The 22,222-nt window shown below is 43.8% G+C and overlaps 1 protein-coding gene across 7 annotated transcripts in view; it reads left to right on the top strand.

The window, feature by feature from the left end:
• Positions 1-22,222, top strand: part of LOC106573173 (homeodomain-interacting protein kinase 2) — a 107,626-nt gene that overhangs the window by 18,360 nt on the left and 67,044 nt on the right. For all 7 annotated transcript variants that reach the window (XM_014147905.2, XM_014147900.2, XM_014147899.2 and 4 more), the window contains exon 2: positions 1,671-2,826. In XM_014147905.2, coding sequence (XP_014003380.1) covers positions 1,671-2,826 — 1,156 coding nt within the window. The remainder of the gene's footprint in view (positions 1-1,670; positions 2,827-22,222) is intronic.

The raw sequence follows: 22,222 nt of genomic DNA, 5'->3' as shown, positions 1-22,222 counted from the left end.
CGAAAGTGCTGTTTCAATGAATGCTTACGAGCCTGCTGGTGCCTACCACCGCTCAGTCAGACTGCTCTATCAAATCATAGACTTAATTATAATATAACAAACACACAGAAATACGAGCCTTAGGTCGTTAATATGGTCGAATCCGGAAACTATCATCTCGAAAACAAAAAAATTTTTCTGTCAGTGAAATACGGAACCGTTCCGTATTTTATCTAACGGGTGGCATCCCTAAGTCTAAATATTGCTGTTACATTGCACAACCTTCAATGTTATGTCATAATTACGTAAAATTCTGGCAAATTAGTTTGCAACGAACCAGGCGGCCCAAACTGTTGCATATACCCTGACTCTGCGTGCAATGAACGCAGGAGAAGTGACACAATTTCACCTGGTTAATATTGCCTGCTAACCTGGATTTCTTTTAGCTAAATATGCAGGTTTAAAAATATATACTTCTGTGTATTGATTTTAAGAAAGGCATTGATGTTTATGGTTAGGTACATGTTGGAGCAATGACAGTCCTTTTTCGCGAATGCGCACCGCATCGATTATATGCAATGCAGGACAGGCTAGATAAACTAGTAATATCATCAACCATGTGTAGTTAACTAGTGATTATGATTGATTGATTGATTGTTTTTTATAAGATAAGTTTAATGCTAGCTAGCAACTTACCTTGGCTTCTTACTGCATTTGCGTAACAGGCAGGCTCCAGTCGTGGAGTGCAATGTAAAGCAGGTGGTTAGAGCGTTGAACTAGTTAACCGTAAGGTTGCAAGATTGAATCCCCGAGCTGACAAGGTAAGACTCTGTCGTTCTGCCCCTGAACAAGGCAGTTAACCCACCGTTCCTAGGTCGTCATTGAAAATGAGAATGTGTTCTTAACTGACTTGCCTAGTTAAATAAAGGTGTAAAAAAAATGTTTTTTTTTAAATCGGCAAATCGGTGTCCAAAAATACCGATTACCGATTGTTATGAAAACTTGAAATCGGCCCTAATTAATCGGCCATTCCGATTAATCGGTCGACCTCTACTCCCGACAGTTGGAGATCGAATTTGAATATTGATAAAATGTTGCAAATGTCTGAGAGACCGACAATAAGGTTAATACCAATCTCCGCTTTTGAAAACTAAATGTTAGTCTAAAAGAAATGTGAGATAATGTCTAGATGCTTTTTATAGTGGAGATCAAGTTTCTAACTTCACTGCCTGGGCTGATGAGACAGTGGATGGAACAGATGGAACAGAGTAAATAGGCATTTTAACGTCATAGACTTAGCCGGTGGTAACTTGTGGAATAGACACCGTCTGGAATGCGCTTCTAACCAATCAGCATTCATGATTAGACCCACCCGTTGTATAAATACTTTTAAAGCATCTATGCACACATTTCTCTCTCTCTTGCCATGAATAGCATACATGATACTTAATTATGAATAGTTGTCTTAAACTGTGAAATAACCAATGTGAATCCAAGTGTCCAGTGTACGTGTCGGTTGAGTGTGTCATTGATGTGTCAGCATGGGCCTAGCTGAGCGCTGTAACGACCAGCCCTGACCTAAGCGCTCTTTATTTAAAGACGCCGCTCGTGTTTCAAGCACTGTCTCACATTCCTACCTCTCACTTTTTATCTCTCCCCCTCCCTTCTCCCCCTCCCCTCCTTTTTTCCAGGTATGGCCTCGCAAGTGCAAGTCTTGTCCCCTCACACTCTCCAGTCAAGTGCCTTCTTTAGCGTGAAGAAGCTGAAGGTGGAGGAGAGTTCATACTGGGATATGACAGGGTACGGCACGCACAGCAAAGTCGTCTACAGTCAGAACAGCAAGCAGCAAGTGTCCCACGCCACCCCTCTTGGCATCAACTCCTCTCTGCCCTACGAGCAGCCAGCACTCATCTTCCCGTCTAGCGCGGGGCACATCGTGGTCGCCTCGGCCAGCAGTACCTCGGGCACCGCAGGGCCTCTGGGGCCTCTGTTGGGCTTGGCCGGTAGCAGTAGCGGCAGTGGAGGCGGAAGCGGAGGAGGAAGTGGTGGAGCCATCCACAACCTGACCCGTCGCAGCACCGTCAGTCTGCTGGACACCTACCAGCGATGCGGGCTTAAGCGCAAGAGTGAGGAGCTTGACAACAGCAACAGCAGCGTGACGATCATCGAGGAGCACGGCAGCGGCACAACGATGATCCAGAACGCAGCCAGCGGGGCCGCTGTGGCTACGGCCACGGCAACGGCCACATCGACAGCCACCTCCAAGAACAGTGGTTCCAACAATGAAGGGGACTACCAGTTGGTGCAGCACGAGGTGGTCTGCTCCATGACCAACACCTACGAGGTGCTAGAGTTCTTGGGCAGAGGTACCTTCGGCCAGGTGGTCAAGTGCTGGAAGAGGGGCACCAACGAGATTGTTGCCATCAAGATCTTGAAGAACCACCCATCGTACGCACGCCAGGGCCAGATCGAGGTGAGCATCCTGGCCCGGTTGAGCACGGAGAGTGCAGACGACTACAACTTTGTGCGTGCCTACGAGTGCTTCCAGCACAAGAACCACACGTGCCTGGTGTTCGAGATGCTGGAGCAGAACCTGTACGACTTCCTCAAGCAGAACAAATTCAGTCCACTGCCGTTGAAGTACATCAGACCGGTCTTGCAGCAGGTGGCCACGGCCCTGATGAAGCTCAAGAGCCTGGGTCTGATTCACGCTGACCTGAAGCCGGAGAACATCATGTTGGTGGACCCCTCCAGGCAGCCCTACCGCGTCAAGGTCATTGACTTTGGCTCGGCCAGCCACGTGTCCAAAGCTGTCTGCTCCACCTACCTGCAGTCCAGATACTACAGGTAAGAGCAGTTTCTATCACCTTGATTTAATCAGGAAATCCCACTGAGGTCAGAAAACCTCTTTCCCAAGAGAGACCTGGCAGTTGGTTTGATAAAAAATAGGTTTTGAAAAGGTTTAGATGGGACAGCTCTGTGCCAGTCTTATGAGGTGTAGTTGGTTAGGGTCTCTCCTTCTCTCTCTCTCTCCCCTCTCTCCCTCTCTCTCCCTCGCTCTCCTCAGTGTTAACCCTCCCCCTTTCCGCTGTGAGATGGGGGGACAGTAAAAACTTGGCTTGCTGAGAAACCAGCTGCTTATCGTGTTTAATATGATAAAACACCCATGTTGTGGTGCTGCTTTGAAGATTAGGAAGGCAGGTCTGATGAGTAGTGTGCTGCTTTACAGCGTGGCGGTAACAGCGCCACAATGACAGCACCAGGGAAATATTTGCCGCAGAGACATTTTCGGTCTCAAACACTAGTTTCTGAGAATTTGTTTTTGATGTTGTGTTATTAGAAAAACAAGCCAGAGAAACCCCTCATTGAAGAGGGACTGTAAACATGCAGAGGGACTGTAAACATGTAGAGGGACTGTAAACATGTAGAGGGACTGTAAACATGCTCCCGGACCGCTCCCCCCGCCCCACCAAGGCTCCCATTTTCCCCGGGATGGAGATGTGGGGTCAGGCTGAGTTCTACATCCCTGTAATCCACACCAGCGGGCCCAGCATTAGAAACAGATGACTCGCTGGGTCGGGCTTTCTTCTCCCCTACTTCTTAAAGTATGTTTTGCCTATAGCAAACTCCGCTGTTTGGGTTCCAGCGCGTTGGTGGGAGTGAGAAGTCTAGTAGTGTTCACACAGAGAGCAGCTTTGTTGCTTTTTAGGCACTGCCTAGTCTGGGGAGAGCAGGTGTGAGGCACAGTAAGCTCATGCACCAACACACACTCTGCAGAGAGGTGATTATGTTGATAATGTGCTGAGATGTTTATTTTAGATCTGCCATAGCAGATTATTGTTTTCTGCAGCCAATGTAGATGATAGAGAAAGGTGTTTAGACTTGAAAGGGACTTAGAGTAATTGATATCAACCTGAATGTGTGTCATTTAAAAGCTCGTTCTGGAATTATCTCACATAAGACCATATGAGGTACATTTTTATAGAGTGCTATGCCTCCATTTCATTTGAAATGGAAATTAGGTTAATAAGAAAAAACCCTCTCATCATGATCTAACACTCTGTATGTGTCCCAACAGTCTCTTTAGTTGGAGAACGAGGTAGAGGCTAACCGAAATATGCAAATGGGGAAACACTACAGTATCTCCCTCTACGCTACCCGTCTTATCTTAAATAGAAGCCTAGTAACCAATGATGAATATGTAGGCTGTCTATGCTAGCAGGCCATCGTAAATAGTAGCCTATGTACAGTACCTTCAGAAAGTATTCACACCCCTACTTTTTCCACATTTTGTTGTGTTGCAGTCTGAATTCAAAATGGATTCAATTTAGATTTTGTGTCACTGATCAACACACAATAACCAATAATGTCAAAGTGGAATTTTGTATGTAGAACATTTTAGAAATCAATAAAAAATGTAAAGCTGAAATGTCTTGAGTCAATAAGTATTCAACACGTTTGTTATGGCAAGCCTAAATAAGTTCAGGAGTAAAAATGTGCTTCACAAATCACATAATAAGTTGCATGGATGCATTCTATGTTCAATAATAGTGGTTAAATTAAAAAAAACATGAGCTGGCGCACACCCCAAAAAATTTTTGTGTGGAGGCGCTGACTAACGGCAAATAAACTATAAACTATCAAAATAAAGAAAGTCGCACACTCCATGTATAATCTCCCAGCAATTTAATGGGTATTTAACAACGTTTCGGCATCTAGTAATAGTGTTTAACATGATATTTGAATGACTACCCCATCTCTGTCCCCGACACATACAATTATCTGTAAGGTCCCTCAATTGAGTAATGAATTTCAAGCACAGATTCAACCACAAAGACCAGGGAGGTTTTTCAATGCCTCGCAAAGAAGGTAGATGTGTAAAAAAACTAAAAAAACAGACGCTGAATATCCCTTTGAGCTTGGTGAAGTTATTATTTAGGCTTTCAATACACCCAGTCACTACAAAGATACAGGCGTCCTTCCTAACTCAGTTACCGGAGTGGAAGGAAACCGCTCAGGGATTTCACCATGAGGCCAATGGTGACTTTAAACAGTTACAGAGTTAATGGCTGTGACAGGAGAAAACTGAGGATGGATCAACAACATTGTAGTTACTCCACAATACTAACCTAAATGACAGAGTGAAAAGAAGGAAGCCTGTACAGATTAAACATTTTCCAAAACATGCACCCTGTTTGCAACAAGGCACTTATTACTGCACAAAATGTGGCAAAGAAATTAACTTTAAGTCCTGAATACAAAGCGTTATGTTTGGGGCAAATCCAACACAGCTAGTGGTGACCTGTCATTCAGTGCCCCGCCTATTTTGAGCCCCACATTTTTTGAAGAAAAAAAAAAATATATACATATATATTTTTGGGGGGGGCGCATGATATTTTGGCATTAATACGTGTCACATATCACTTTGTAAACTATGTAAAAAAATTATATAATTGAATTAAAAAAGCCGCATACAAACATGGTCTCTTTTTTGTTTTCATGAGTAAGGCAGCTCCAAAATGCAGGTGTTTCAGCCTAACTCAGTGCTTTCTGTGGTGGTGGGGCAAGCCAGCAGAAAATAGGAGCATGGTGCTGATTGGCTCAGTGTTCTGTCACTCATGGGGACACTACCGTCACAGGCCAAGTCTAAGTCCTTAGTAAGAGTAGACATAAAAAATTTCAGCCCTTTGGGTCCTGCCATAGAGTTATATTATAAGTACCCTTCCAAGAAGACTCAAGGTCATTGGCCACAGATAAAATGACTTCAAATCACGTTATATGTACAGTAGCTTTGATTGGAAGGATCATGTCAACATCTTACTTTAAAAATCTTAGCTAGCAGTCATCTATAAGTCTTTGCTAGGTATAGCTCTGCCTTATCTCAGGTCACTGCTCACCATTGCAGCAGCCACCCGTAGCACGCGCTCCAGCAGGTATATTTCAATGGACATCCCCAAAGCCAACACCTCCTTTTTCCTCCTTTCCTTCCAGTTCTCTGCTGCCAATGACTGGAACGAATTGCAAAAATCACTGAAGTTGGAGACATATCTCCCTCACTAACTTTAAGCTTTAGCTGTTAGAGCAGCTTACCGATCGCTGCAGCTGTACACAGCCCATCTGTAAATAGCCCATCCTACCAACTACCTACCTCATCCCCATATTTGTTTTTGTTTTTCTGCTCTTTTGCACACCAGTATTTCTACTTGCACATCCTCATCCATATATCACTCCAGTGTAAATTGCTAAATTGTAATTACTTTGCCACTATTGGCCTATTTATTGCCTTACCTCCTTACTTCCTTTGCACACACTGTATACAGATTTTTCTATTGTGTACGTTTGTTTATGTGTAACTCTGTGTAGTTGTTTTTGTCGCACTGCTGTGCTTTATCTTGGCCAGGTGGCAGTTGTAAATGAGAACTTGTTCTCAACTGGCCAACCTGGTTAAATAAATGTGAAATAAAAAAATGAAAAGTCTACAATCTGTTGGCAAATCCTTTTTAATCCTTATCATAGGGCTCCCGAGTGGCGCAGCGGTCTAAGGCACTGAATCTCAGTGCAAGAGGTGTCACCACAGTCTCTGGTTTGAATCTAGACTGTATCACATCCGGTCTTGATTGGGAGTCCCATAGGGCGGTGCACAATTGGCCCAGTGTCGTCTAGGGTAGGCCGTCATTGTAAATAAGAATTTGTTGTTGACTGACTTGCCTAGTTAAATAAAGGTTAAATATAAATAATGAAGAGAATTTATAGGTAAAATGTATGGGTGCTCATCAGCCATTGGACATACACAGCAAGTTAGAAATTGCTAATTCAACAATGAGAGGTTTGGAAGTAATCAGTGGCTAACTGCAAGCATTCCAAAGCAATCACTAGCCTGCTATTTAGTGGAGTGGCTGTGTGTGTTCTTTCTGAGTTCCCACTATAAATCCAGAGAATTCCAGACTTTGATGACAGAATTTGCCCACAAAGGACTGTCGCACCACCTTCCTGTTTAAGTGAGCAAGGTGAGTCCAAAATGTCTTGTATACTGCTGCATAAATGATATAATATGCCAGGGAGATATGTATACTGTAGCTAAGAAAGTAATACTAAGTGTATGTTGTGTATTAAGCTAGTAGCCCATGTGCCTCACCCTAATAATTTGGTCTATTTCTCCAACGCGGTATTGTAAACACATCGTTCGCGGCCGGTGTGTGATTGTTTGCAGACTTGTTTCTGTACAGCTTTGACAGTGCTACTGATAGTAGTGGTGGCGCTTGGCTTGCACATGCAAATTCAGCACTCACAACATTCTATAATAGAATTGTATTATTTGACGTGTCAAATTAAAAGCTTATTTAACGAGTCAAATAGTGTTATTTGATGTCTTTTATGACACGCAAATACCCAAACGGTGTTCAATGTGCCTCACCCTAATAATTTGGTCTATTTTCACCTCTTCATTTCGCCTACTGTTCTAACTTGGAGGTGCACATAGCCTACAACCTGTTTTAGAGAAATGTAATCATTTAATAATGTAAGAGCTTTCATTGTCTGCTTATATGCCCCCTTTATTTATACTACGGTTTTGCCTTGGTGTACAAGGAGAACACTGTAAGAACGGACCATGTTCTGAATTGTGTCGCTGTACATTTCAAAGTGCTGAACAAATAGTTATATTGACTACGTTCGTCGTCGCTCGCTCATTAATGTCTTAATCAAAATTACCCCACATTACCCTTTTCCCCACATTGTTTAGGAATAATGTTTAGGAATAATAAATTCCCTGTAAACGGTATTTTTCTCTGCCTCTGTCGTCCTTCCCCGCACCTACGATCACATACTTTTTCACTCCACAGGGAGTTGAGATGTAGCTAGGTGTTGTGTTCATTTCAAGAGGCGTATGTAACAAAGGACTAGGGAGTTTTTTGGGGGATAAATTAAACGGAATAGAGCTAAGCACAGGCAAAAATCTGGTTCAGTCTTCTTTCCAACAGATACTGGTAGATCCTTTCATCAGAACAATAACCTAAAACACAAGGCCAAATATACACTGGAGTTGCTTACCAAGATGAGTTGAATGTTCCTGATTGGCCTAGTTACAGTTTTAACTTAAATCCCGAGTGGCACATAGGTCTAAGGCAGTGTTACCTGTGCCACTAGAGATTCTGGGTTCGAGTTCAGGCTCTGTCACAGCCAGCTGCGACCAGGAGACACATGGGGCGGCGCACAATTGGCCCAGCGTCGTCCGGGTAAGGGGAGGGTTTGGCCGGCAGGGATGTCCTTGTCCCATCGTGCACTAGCGACTCCTGTGCACGCTGACACAGTCAACAGGTGTACGGTGTTTCCTCTGATACATTGGTGCGGCTGGCTTCTGGGTTAAGTGGGCATTGTGTCAAGAAGCAACGTGGTTGGGTTGTTTCGGAGGACGCACGAGACCTTCGCCTCTCCCAAGTCCTTATGGGAGTTGCACAAAATTGGAGAGAAAAAGGGGTTACATTTTTTTTTTTAATCTATGGCAAGACTTAAAAATAGCTGTCTAGCAATTATGAACAACCAACTTGACAGAGCTTGAAGAATTTCAAAAGAATGGGCAAATATTGTACAATCGAGAGACTTACCAAAAAAGACTCACAGCTGTAAATGCTGCCAAGATCGTTAACAAGAAATGACAATTAAATCCATTTTAATCCCACTTTGAAACACAACAAAATGTGGAAAAAGTCAAGGGGTGCGAATACTTTCTGAAGGCACTGTATATGTTGTTTTTCTCTTGGATCAAGAAGCAGGCCAGTAAAACTATACAGAGCTGTTTGTTTTCTGGTTAAGGAGTGGAGAGAAGATTATCCCTTTATTTCCTCTTACAGTGCGGGGGGGGCTGACACTGACCAGAGTATTACCCATCAGGCCTCATCTCTCCTCTTCGACCTACATTTGGAGCAGGTCTGGGACTGGGTGCCCTTTGCCAATGCTATACGACGTGTGTGTAAGTGTGCGTGTGCTTGTGTGTCGCTCAGAAATGAGTCTGTACCAGTAAATGCATAGTGTTGGTGTCATAAAGGTAATTGTGGTGACATGGGCAGTGTTTGGCTGTATTTATGATAGGTTCAAAAGGCCACATACACATAGGCTTAACATCAAAGAGGCCCATGATGATTTCAGATGAACAGATAACTAAATGATGCCTGTTCGGGAAAGGATGTATTTTCCAGGGAACTGTTATATAAAAATGTGCTCAGTCACTCTGGCTTTGTAGACAAAGTTCTCTATAATGATTTATTTTGGTCCAGGCTATAATCCATGGGGCAGGTCCACTCTACTCGACCTCCACCACGGCTATCCTAGCAGCACCAGACAGGATGTTCCCCTTATTTCTGTTTAGGCAACATCTCTCAATTTTTTATCAGGTTTTGAAAAGCTCCTCTAGATCTTTGATATTAAGCTTGGAAGTTGCAGTGTGAAAATTGCCCTGCTTCTGCTATGAAGAGGGCATTGCTCTGCTTCTGCTATGAAGGGGGCTTTACCCTGCTTCTGCTATGAAGAGGGCTTTGCCCTGCTTCTGCTATGAAGGGGGCATTGCCCTGCTTCTGCTATGAAGGGGGCTTTGCCCTGCTTCTGCTATGAAGGGGGCTTTGCCCTGCTTCTGCTATGAAGAGGGCATTTCCCTGATTCTGCTATGAAGGGGGCTTTGCCCTGCTTCTGCTATGAAGAGGGCTTTGCCCTGCTTCTGCTATGAAGTGCGCTTTGCCCTGCTTCTGCTATGAAGAGGGCTTTGCCCTGCTTCTGCTATGAAGAGGGCTTTGCCCTGCTTCTGCTATGAAGAGGGCTTTGCCCTGCTTCTGCTATGAAGAGGGCTTTGCCCTGCTTCTGCTATGTTTCTGTACTGATTTCCGCTTTATACGGAAATAATAAGGAAGTCATTTTAAACCCTCTTCCCATCCCTCTGTCTTTACTTGCTCTCTTACTTACTGTGTTTCGTGGGAATGTGATCCCTGCTACATGGCTGTTTGCAAGCCATAGATATGCTGCTGAGGGTACATGAGCGTTGCAGATGATTTATGGATTTTCCACAAGGTTGACTCATGCAAATAAAACACGGGTATTCAAGGTAAACATGAGCAATGCCATATACAGGAACGAGGAACAGCTCCTCCGATAGGAGTGGTTCTAGTTAATGAAACACTGAGAAACAGAGTACATTTGTTTCTTGTGTACTTTTAGCCTAAATCTATCATTGCTGGCACGGCACAGCCTTGTAATCACTGTATAAAGTCCTTCTATCCGTCTATTTGGCCTGCAGGTCTGTAGCCTATGTCTGCAGAGCAGTGCCTGTGCTGGTGCGGACCATACTGTGTGTTTATTGAGTTTGTTATGTCAGCTAGCTAGCTAGCCTCCCCATGGCCTCCCTCCCTGGCCTCCTTCCCTCCCTCCTCTCTGCGGTACCTAGGTAATGATGTAACAGGTAAACTGGCCCGGCTTACACTGGACCAGATAAAGGGATTATTGTATTGTCCCAGCTGGGTCTGTTTGCCCAGTTTATTTCAGTGGAAAGGGCATATGATGGGTGAATTGCAGTGAAGTCATTATTTAAGTTTTAGCTGAAATAAATGTAGCTCGGGTTCTTACAGCCGACAGCCAAGCTAGCTAGCTATGTATGTGTGGTTGGAGGATGAGGGGGTGATTTTAGTAGACAGATGAGGACTAAGGAGGAGACCTGCAGACTCACTGACCCCTGTTATCTGACATCATCCCAGGGTGCCTGGGAGCCCTGTGTCTTATTGTTCCCCATGGGGAAAAAGTCCTCCAGGACCCTACAGCCACAGCCTGCCATGACTCATGTCAGATGTAACAGGCAGGAAGTGCCTGCCTGTCACTTCCTGCCTGTCAGTCATTGCCCAATGTCTATACCCCACACATACAGGCTTATTATAGGTGCCCGGGAGGATGAATTAGGGAATAGTCTGCTTTAGCTCTAGTTCAACCAGCGCTCTATCGCCGCAATGAACCAAAAAATATGGAACTTTCTCTTCTCTTCAGGGGTGGCAGGTAGTCTAGTGGTTAGAGCGTTGGGCCAGTAACCAAAAGGTTGCTGGATCAAATCCCTGAGCTGACAAGGTAAACATCTGTAGCTCTGCCCCTGAACAAGCCAGTTAACCCACTGTTCCCTGGTAGGCCATCACTGTAAATATGAATTTGTTCTTAACTGACTTGCCTGGTTAAATAAAAAAAACATTTGGAAGAGTGGGGATAGAGTGCTGTCTGAGACAGTTGAGTTCGCCTTGTCTGACTTCTGATGGTAGTTCGGCGTTTGTATGAAACCAATCGGTACGTCAAGCTCTTCATTTCTATTCAGTTTGACCTGCCATAAATTTGCCATCTGCACTGTGCGTTACAAATTTTAGGTGGAGTGGAGAAAATAGCCCTACACACGTGACTTGTATTCCTGTAAGGGATATTGGGAGTGCTGACTCCATCAGTGAGTTGAACCAGCATCTGTGCTGTCAGTCTGCTGAATTGGTATCCATGGCTAGAGGCCTCTCATGGCAGCCTCCTAGAAATCTTAGGAAAGAAATGTCTAAAGGGGACTGCGCTCTACATTTTCTCTTTCCACTAGTGGTGGTGATCTGATCATTTCTGGCTATAGTGATAGTGGCATGACCACTCAGCCATATTTAGCCCCAACCAAGCAACCACTATTTTCTCTATTACTCTATGCTTTCTATGGTGCTCATTAGCCATAGCATCTCTCACAGTTAGGCACAACCAGCACGCTAACGCTACGCTTACAGTCTACACTAACAGGCCCCAGTGTAACACTAGCCCTGCCTAGCTGCTGTTAGCGAAAGAGAATCCAGAGAGCCGTTCCAGCACATTTAACCTGCCTCCGTGTGAGACATCAAGGAGAGATCTTAATGAATGAGGTTGCCGTTAGTTACTGTTCTCTGAGGCGTGCATAAGGTGTGTTTTTCTCACCATGGTGTGGACTTAACGCTAGCGGAATCGGGTTACTAGGAGACAAATTATCGGGTGGTAGGTAGCCTAGCAGTTCAAAACATTGGGCCAGTAACTGAAAGGTTGCTGGTTCGAATTCCCTGAGGCGGGAAGGTAGAAAAATCTGCTCTTCTGCCCATGAGCAAGGCAGTTAACCCCCAACAACAACTGCTCCCCAGGTGCTGATGATGTGGACGTTGAGTAAGGCAGGCCTCCGCACCTCTCTGATTCAGAGGGGTCGGGTTAAATGCGGAAGACAAAATTTCAGTTGAATGCATTCAGTTGTACAACTGACTAGGTATCCCCTTTCCCAAATTTGACTTGCGGGCAGACAAAAGGTGTAGGTGTTGTTTAGATGGCGGTGAAGATACACAAGCGAGCATCATAGCTGGAGAGTGGGAGTCTTCATTGTTGCACATTCCTTGGCAGTTCGCTGGGAAGGCAACACATTACATTTGCCTCCCAGCAGTGCCAGCTTAGAAATGCAGATAGAGCCTCTTGTTTTTTTTTTTATTGTTCCTGATTTTTTTGTTGTGACATTTCAGTTTCAAGGCTATCAGACTGTTGTTTGTGAATTGTAAGTTGTTGCTCTGTAAAGTGAGGTGCTTTAGGTAAAAGGCCAAAATAATTGACTCTTTCTTTTGACACTGCACCCGCTCTAGGATATATGGCACCGTCTCTAGGATGTATGACAGAATTTTTGTAATTTGTTCAGTGTATAACCCTCTTCTCTGTTGCTACATTTACTTATCCAGAGCGACTTACAGGAGCAATTAGGGTTAAGTTCCTTGCTTAAGGGCACATTGACAGCAGCGTGATACTTCCGAGTTCCAGGTCATCTAGTTAGGCTACATTCTAGCACCCATTAATGTCCTCCCCCTAACAGTTACTCATCCCCCTAACAGTTACTCATTTTTCAATTTCCATACGTTTCTCAATATTAATAAGCTGGAAGAAATTAAGCTGCTGCGTTCATGAAATGTGATGAAACGGAGTGCCGCCCACTCAAGGAATCAAAGATGAAATCTTCTCTCTGTATCATTGATTGGCTTCTTTTAAACACAGGGTTTTCACTTCTGACACTCCAGGTTAGCATAGCACACTCCTGAGGTGGTTAGCATAGCACACTCCTGAGGAGGTTAGCATAGCACACTCCTGAGGTGGTTAGCATAGCACACTCCTGAGGTGGTTAGCATAGCACACTCCTGAGGTGGTTAGCATAGCACACTCCTGAGGTGGTTAGCATAGCACACTCCTGAGGTGGTTAGCATAGCACACTTCTGAGGTGGTTAGCATAGCACACTCCTGAGGTGGTTAGCATAGCACACTCCTGAGGTGGTTAGCATAGCACACTCCTGAGGTGGTTAGCATAGCACATGGTTTTGCGTAAGTGTTTGTGCTCGTGCTGATGTTTTGTCACTGTTCCTGAGTCAGTGGTGTCAGTGGTGGTGGCAGTGCCCATCCACTGCAGCTGACTGGCACAGGTTCCCTCAGGTCTAAATTAATCATGAGGTCCCCATTTTGCCTGCACGCCTGCCACCCCTCCACAGGGAGCCAGAAAACACCTTCCCTCCTCTCCCAACTGGGTGCATTAATATTTTAAAGCCCACACCAGGATGGAAAATATGCATCATGGTGCTCGCTGGCTGTGGAAAAAGAAAGTTCATTTGAATGTCCTCATTTTAAAGCCAGTCATTTAAAGCCTGTCACAGGAGACCAGAGGCTGGGGCAGTCAGGGGCAGGTCCACAGAGAGAGGCCCAGGGTAGTGCAGCTGGCCTGGGCTGCGCTGAGCTCTATCCGGCCTCTCTGTCTGACTGCTCAGTGGATGGAGAATGCCTGGTGGGCAGAGGGCCGTGCATTCTCCCATGATGTGAACAGAACAAAACAGATGTATTTGTTTTCTCAATGGGAAGAATTTGCTAATGTGCGTATATGAGGGTAAATAGTTTGGCTAATTTGCGCCAGGCAGGCAGGCCTAGCTCACTCTGCCAGCTGAGGTCCCTGTGAGAAGAGAGCAGCAGTCGGCTTGGAGGTCTCTCTCTCTGCCTAACGTGACTGCGGGAGAGCAGACACACACACACACACACACACACACACACACACACACACACACACACACACACACACACACACACACACACACACACACACAGTGATTTGCACAGTCCCTGCATGGTCGCCTAGATGCCTCAACCAAAATTACAACTTTTTAACTAAACCTCCTTCTAGATGTGTGATGACCCTTTGGGCTTGTCTTGCCAGCCTTGTTTTCTTACCAAGACAAACAAAAACATTGTTAAACATATCTCAGAGTCCTTTCCTCTCTGGTCCTTTGTCGTCACTGACGTTACCAGACTTAGCTAGGCTAAATGAGATCACTTCTACTCACCACTTATTCTCAGCACTCTGCCTATATAACCAAGCAACCATCCGTCTATCTATCTGTGTTTATTATGTGGTATCCATAGACAGAATCTGGTCTCACAGCTGCACCAGTAGTGTTCATCATAACCAGGAAGTGCATGTCAGAAATTACGTTTTGCTTTTAACCAATTCTCAAGGACCAAAGAAGTCTCTGTGGACTGAGCACGCATTGGTTCCTGTCTCTGTGATGCCTGTGGAGCTTTACTAATGCATATACTTTTCAGAATATATGAAAAGTGTTCCAAAAGCTACAGGCTAACCAGGAAAATGGAACACTGTGTTAGTAAATCTTATTCCATCCTGGTTGGTTGATAAATAATTGAAAATGGCTAATAGCGTTGTGTGGCAGCAGCAGAAATGTATCGCCATGTATCAAATTGCAACCGTTTGGTGCCCGAGGCATCATTTGTTTGGAAAAATAATTACTCCTGTATTGAATACTGGTTAATAATGAAAAGGGTTAGCATTGGAAAATGGTCTGATCCATATCCAGTGTGTTGTTTTTATCTGTGTAGGAGGAGGTGTGCACCATTATAGCTAGTGTTGCATTGTTGTTTTTGGACAATATTATATTTGACTCCCAAGTATCGATTTGTATATCGATTTGCAATATGTTTGGAACATCAAATCGCAATAAAATCGCAGTATCTCGAATCACAATACAGATACAATCGTGAGAATCGCAATGCATTTCGTAGCGGCACCTAAGTATCATGATAATATCGTATCGTGGGGCCCCTGGCAATTCCCAGCCCTAGCTCATAGCCCTTATTGATGACTACCGACTGCAATGGCTTCAGAAAGAAGGCTGTATAATCAATAGGGCTGTTTTCTGTGTATAAATATACAGTATTTCTCATTGTTAAATGTGAAGAAAAACTGAATAAAAAAATGACTTTTCTCTGCAACTTCTTGAAGTCTAATCCCTCTGTTTTATGAGCGTAGACTATTTATCTGTTTCTACCGACTGCCTTGGCTATTAGCTTATATTGAGTGCACAAGCAGAATAGCACTGTCCAGCATTAAACAATGATTCATCTCCACACAAAAACCTGCTCTAGTACGACGATAGGAATTGAGGAGAAAAGAATGGCCTGGAAGAAAAGAAAATACAAAACATAAATGAACAAATCTTTCAAAGATCTGCATATGGGTGCAGGTCATAGCTTTGTGTTCAAATGTGCATATGCTACTTGTATGATGCAATGGATCAGGAGTTTGGAGCTTGTCAAGGCGAAGAGGAACAGAATGTACTTAGGATCTGTTTGGTGTAGTTACTGATTTATTTTTGCCTTCATAACCCTCATCGCATGGCAGTGGGCTGTGGAGCAGCAGAGGGTCAGGATTATGTAGAGGTGATGAGAGTGTTGCAGACATACCGGCCATGCTCCCTCCCTCGCTCCCTCGCTTCCATTCGTTTCCTTTCTCTCCCTCTCTTGCCTTTTTTCCAAAATGTTCTCCCTTTCTCATTTTCTCTCGCTCTTTTTCCTCCCTCCCTCCATCTCTTACACTAACCAGGTCATTACACGGGATGGCTCTGAAGTGGCCTCACTGGCCTGAGGTAGCTACAGCTAGCAGAGAGGAGACACCAGAAATAGAGCAGACATGTTCAGACTGGTTATCAATAAGTGAGCGGGGCTAGCCGGGAGAACATGGAACATAGCGTCCTTTCCTGGGAGGGTGACAGCATACCAGCAGTGTCTGTCTCCCAACAGAACATTACTCTCATTACAGCACCCAGCCTCAGCAACATGAACATGGGGAGAATGAAAGAACCGACAACCACGGTTAAAGATAGTCTTTCATTTAGCCAGAGAGACAAGCGAACTCTATCATCAAAACAGATGGCTCTAGTTTAAACAAAGATGGTTTTTTGGGTCGTCATTAGTTCAAGCTGAGAGGAATTACATGCGTTTTCCAGCGCGGTTTGGTTCTAAACATGCGTTATTGTCGAGATGCAATGAACACAATGACTTCAAACACCCTTTATCTGCCATCTATGCATGCATACCAACCAGCTAAAACTGCTCCTGTGATCTTCCAGTAAAGAGGGTTTGCACTGTTAAGACACGCAGCTTCGCTCTCTGCGTTTTCACATTCACCTTTCAAACTCTTATCTTGAGGAATTAAAGGGTAGAGGGCGGGGGATAGGGGGGTTTAGTGGTATAGAAGTTTCTCTGTTACCGGCTGGGCAACCCAAAGCAGCCCCCCCGTCTTTTACTTCACTCAGAGAGCATCAACGCAACTGAGCCGCCGCCACTGCCAACCCTCCTATCCCAGCGTACACTGCAGGCTGCGGGTGAGACCGACGTCTTAGCATTTTCAACTCACATGCAGCACACAGAAGATTTTTTAAAACATAGCCCATAATATGTTAATAGTACTATTCTAAGTGGCTCTCTCCTTTTTTTGATTCTACATGTTGTCTACAGTGTCTTCAGAAAGTATTCACTCCCCACATCACATAATAAGTTGTATGGACAAATGTGTCAAAGAAATGTACTTTATGCCCTGAATACAAAGCGTTATGTTTGGGGAAAATCCAACACAACACATCACTGAGTACCACTCAATTTTTTCAAGCATGGTGGTGGCTGCATCATGTTATGGGTATGCTTGTCATCGGCAAGGACTAACAAGTTTTTTAGGATAAAAGAAACGGAATACAACAAAGCACAGGCAAAATCCTAGTGGAAAACTTCAGTTCAGTTTGCTTTCAAACAGACGCTGGGAGACAAATTCACCTTTCAGCAGGACAATAACCTAAAACACAAGTCCAAATATACACTGGAGTTGCTTACCAACTTGACAATGAATGTTCCTGAGTGGCCTACAGTTGAAGTCGGAAGTTTACATACACCTTAGCCAAATACATTTAAACTCAGTTTTTCACAATTCCTGAAATTTAATCATAGTAAAAAATTCCTGTTTTACGTCAGTTAGGATCACCACTTTATTTTAAGAATGTGAAATGTCAGAATAATAGTAGAGAGTGATTTATTTCAGCTTTTATTTCTTTCATCACATTCCCAGTGGGTCAGAAGTTTACATACACTCAATTAGTATTTGGTAGCATTGCCTTTAAATTGTTTAACTTGGGTCAAACGTTTCGGGTAGCCTTCCACAAGCTTCCCACAATAAGTTGGGTGAATTTTGGCCCATTCCTCCTGACAGAGCTGGTGTAACTGAGTCGGGTTTGTAGGCCTCTTTGCCACAACTGTGGAAGTATGCTTGGGGTCATTGTCCATTTGGAAGACCCATTTGCGACCAAGCTTTAACTTCCTGACTGATGTCGTGCGATGTTGCTTCATTATGTCCACATCATTTTCTTTCCTCATGATGCCATCTATTTTGTGAAGTGCACCAGTCCTTCCTGCAGCAAAGCACCCCCACAACATGATGCTGCCACCCCCGTGCTTCACGGTTGGGATGGTGTTCTTCTGCTTGTAAGCCTCCACCTTTTTCCTCCAAACATAACGATGGTCATTATGGCCAAACAGTTCTATTTTTGTTTCATCAGACCAGAGGACATTTCTCCAAAAAGTACGATCTTTGTCCCCATGTGCAGTTGCAAACCGTAGTCTGGCTTTTTTATGGCGGTTTTGGAGCAGTGGCTTCTTCCTTGCTGAGCGGCCTTTCAGGTTATGTCGATATAGGACTTGTTTTACTGTGGATATAGATACTTTTGTACCTGTTTCCTCCAACATCTTCACAAGGTCCTTTGCTGTTGTTCTGGGATTGATTTGCATTTTTCGCACCAAAGTACATTTATCTCTAGGAGACAGAACGTGTCTCCTTCCTGAGCGGTATGACGGCTGTGTGTTCCCATGGTGTTTATACTTGCGTACTGTTGTTTGTACAGATGAACGTGGTACCTTCAGGCATTTGGAAATTGCTCCCAAGGATGAATCAGACTTGTGGAGGTCTACAATTTTTTTCTTTTAATTTACCCATGATGTCAAGCAAAGAGGCACTGAGTTTGAAGGTAGGCCTTGAAATACATCCACAGGTAGACCTCCAATTGACTCAAATTATGTCAATTAGCCTATCAGAAGCTTCTAAAGAAAGCCATGACATAATTTTCTGGAATTTTCGAAGCTGTTTAAAGGCACAGTCAACTTAATGTATGTAAACTTCTGACCCACTGGAATTGTGATACAGTGAATTATAAGTGAAATAATCTGTCTATAACAATTGTTGGAAAATTTACTTGTGTCATGCACAAAGTAGATGTCCCAACTGACTTGCAAAACTCTAGTTTGTTAACAAGAAATTTGTGGAGGGGTTGAAAAACGAGTTTTAATGACTCCAACCTAAGTGTATGTGAACTTCCAACTTCAACTGTAGTTACAGTTTTATGGCTACCAGCAATGATCAACAACGAACTTGACCGAGCTTGAATATTTTTTAAATAATAATGTGCGAATATTGTACAATCCAGGTGTGCAAATCTCTTAGAGACTTACTCAGAAAGACTCGCAGATCTAATCGTTGCCAAAGGTGATTCTAACATGTATTGACTCAAGGGTGTGAATACTTCTGTAAATGAGATATTTCAATACACTTGAAAACAATTCTAAAAACATGTTTTCAAATTATGGGGTATTTTGTGTAGATGGGGTAAAAGGAAAAAAAACAGATTTGATCCATTTTGAATTCAGGCTGTAACACAACAAAATATGGAATAAGTCAAGGGGTAATAATACATATCACCAAGACGTTCACTTTCCGTATGAGGGGAAGGTATTTTTAGAAGTGTCTGTTATTGCCACGGCAACAGGGGCGTTGTTGACTGTTGTTGTTCTAATTGGCCTTGACACTGACGGCACCACCACCTGAACAGTGTTTCTCTTTGAACTGCCGTGACACTCTCATGTCTCTGCTATTGTTTGTCCAGGTTGGGCCCTGCTCTCTTGTTCGTATCTTCGGAGGCCTTGTGGTCCAACAGTATCTCTCGGTTTCACAAAGAACCACAAATTGCCTTTTACCAGTTGTGTACAATGCGTGGGTGTGTATTCAGGACTCAATACCAACTTTTCCCCCTGGTGGCACTGCTGACTAAGTTTTCTAGTTTGTGGCACCATCTTTTCATGTTGTGATTCAAAATATTTTAATGTGCAACCTAATCCAGTGATTGTCATGCATTTTGGGTTGACAACAATGTTCCCTCAAATGTTTTTCGTCACTAAGTAAATTTCAGGTCTGCTGAGCGCAAACTTGAACGTTGTGAAAATTCTGTGCAACTTCCAGCGCGCCTTTACTGTGAACACTGAGGCTGTACCCGCTTTAAGTAAACATTTTAACAGTTGCCATGTAGGCTATTGTGGCTATATGATCATGATGTTGGCCGTGATCTACCGCTCAGATTTTTACATGAAAAATGTAAGCCTATGCAACATTAACAAATTAAAGACAGTACTGTAGCAATGAGATCCGTGCAGTAAGCTATAGGCCCAATACATTTTCACCGCATATTGGCTTGAATTTACCTGCCAATGCATTGTTGTTCGGGCCATTTTTTTTAATTTGAAGTAGGCTATATGATCACACCGGTAATAGAATTGTTGTATTCCTTGTGAAGCACAGCTGAGTGAGCATGCATTTAAATAATTGGCTTTTTATTTTTATTTTAATGGGCTGCATCTGATGGTCAGTCTCAGAGGAGGGAGAGAGCAGTAGACTGAGGGTCCACCTCTCAACATCCCTCGGCTCTCCCTTTCCACCACTGACACTGACCAAAAAGGGCCACCGTCTTCCAGCTGATGGCGAAACTCGAGTCGCACCACATTATTTCTGCCTCACGCACAAATTCATGTTGTTACTCCTATGAACAGAGGAAGTGAAATATTCCTTGATATTAAAAAAGACCCAAGCCGCTAACAATAACAACAACGCAAGCCTATAGATACACTTTCCTACTCATTCATTACTGCTGCAGTGCTTGTTGTAGCGCTGAGGGGAAATAGGAAGAATCCACATTTTATGGCTTATAAAAGTGTTGAATACAAAGTGTTGACAGTGCTGAGTAAGAACTTAAACATGAACTCACTTATAAAAACAGTAGCCCTTTGCTGTATTCGTTGTCAGTCTCTCTAATCATGGTTTTAAACATTTTGAAATCTCACAGTATCAACTTTGCTTTAGCTTTTTTTATGCCTGCTACATTACTGCAGACACAGTCATTTGAGCCATCCGATTCGCCAGCGGTAGGCCTATAGTGCACTTGATTAGCTCTCTGGGCCCGCTGGGAAGGCCAAGTTTTTACCTTCAGACACATGAAATGGTTCAAAATGGCAACAGTTTGCCTACCCAGCGCGCAGGGCAGCTGAATCGGATGCCCCTACTGCCAACAACCCAAGACCAATAAAAAAAATAGGAACACTGTTTGGCAATCGACTAGGAATGCCTTGGACATCGACCAGTCGATCGAGATCGACCGCTTGGTGACCACTGCTCTAGAGAGTTGAGTGAAGTTCAATCTCTGTACTGCAGTCTCGGACTACTGCGCGCAGCTTATAGGGAACATTGGTTGACCATTAGGCAATTTTTGTTAAAATAGGGTTCCAGAATTTATTTTATTGTTTTGTGCAATAAAGATGAATTTGCCTGCATCTTTATGTGTACTAATATCATCGGCTAAAGCTTTGGGGGCTAAGTCACCCCCTGAGTAGGCCTAAGTGGAAACTCAAAATACGTTAGCTAGATTGCTAACTGTAAATATAATAGCAGCAGCTAGTAGCCATGTATTAATCTAACAATTTATTGTCCTAAAACGTGCTGCAGTTGTAGCCTACTTCCCAATGAGGCCTATGCAATCGCAATTTCACGCTCTCTGTATCTCAAAGCCATATCAAATGTTTTAGTTGTAAAATAGTTGCTATTGAGCTCAAACATTAGAGTTTATAAATACAAAGTATACCTACAGAAAGCTGAGAACATTCTCTCTTTAAGTGTGGCAACAGGATAGCTGTGTTTTCCCCACAATTGGATTTTGAAATGTTATACAATCAGAACCTTTTTTTTTTATCCCAGAGCCTTTTTTTCCCGGGGTAAGGAGGGAGAGAGTGGCTTACTCGACACAGCAGCAGGCCCCAGCAAAAACAGGCACAGGGACAGGAAGACACTTTGATGACAGGGATCCGTAGGATACTCTACTTTACCGTTTGACCAAATCATGGTTTTAGCCTTCTAAAAAATAGGACGTTTTGAGTGAGGTGACCATGTAGAATGCGCAGCTCGCACTGATGTGACCAGTTAAAAAGTTTACTCGCACAGCCAAGTCAAAGAGTCGTAAATGCAGCTACATGGCCGCAGTCTGCAGCCTTTTGTATTGCGTTTCAGAGCACCATAGTAATGGAGATTGACCATGACAAGCGTATTGTTGCTTTGACCTCTTGTGGTTCTTTTTAACCTGATTTGGTTCTTTTTTCATTTTCTCCTTCTTTTCCCAACCAACCTATAACAGAACATGTCATTGAATTCAGAGTTTGCAATAACTCTTCTTGTGCGCACAAGTGACATTTCCAGAGTTCTCCATAGTTCTCCATCACAGTTTCTAAGAAGTCTTATGATGCAAACTGCAGACATAAGACACTGTTGAGAACTCATGGCCACTCCCACCCTACCCTGACCCAATGTTCCCCCATCGTTCCTGCCAAGCCCTTGACATAGTGTTAGGTTCTGGAGGAGAGAGCCACACAAAAACTCCCAACGTCCCAACCGTCTCTCCTCAGTTATTCAGCTCGTCTCCATGGTGATGTGCATGCTTGCGGGGCAGACACAAAGAGATGGCTCTGACTGACTGGAGCTGTGTGTGTGTGTGTGTGTGTGTGTGTGTGTGTGTGT

The sequence above is a fragment of the Salmo salar genome, chromosome ssa16 (assembly GCF_905237065.1).
Source record: "Salmo salar chromosome ssa16, Ssal_v3.1, whole genome shotgun sequence".
Taxonomy (NCBI): Eukaryota; Metazoa; Chordata; class Actinopteri; order Salmoniformes; family Salmonidae; genus Salmo; species Salmo salar.
This window is presented reverse-complemented; position numbering and strand designations above follow the sequence as displayed.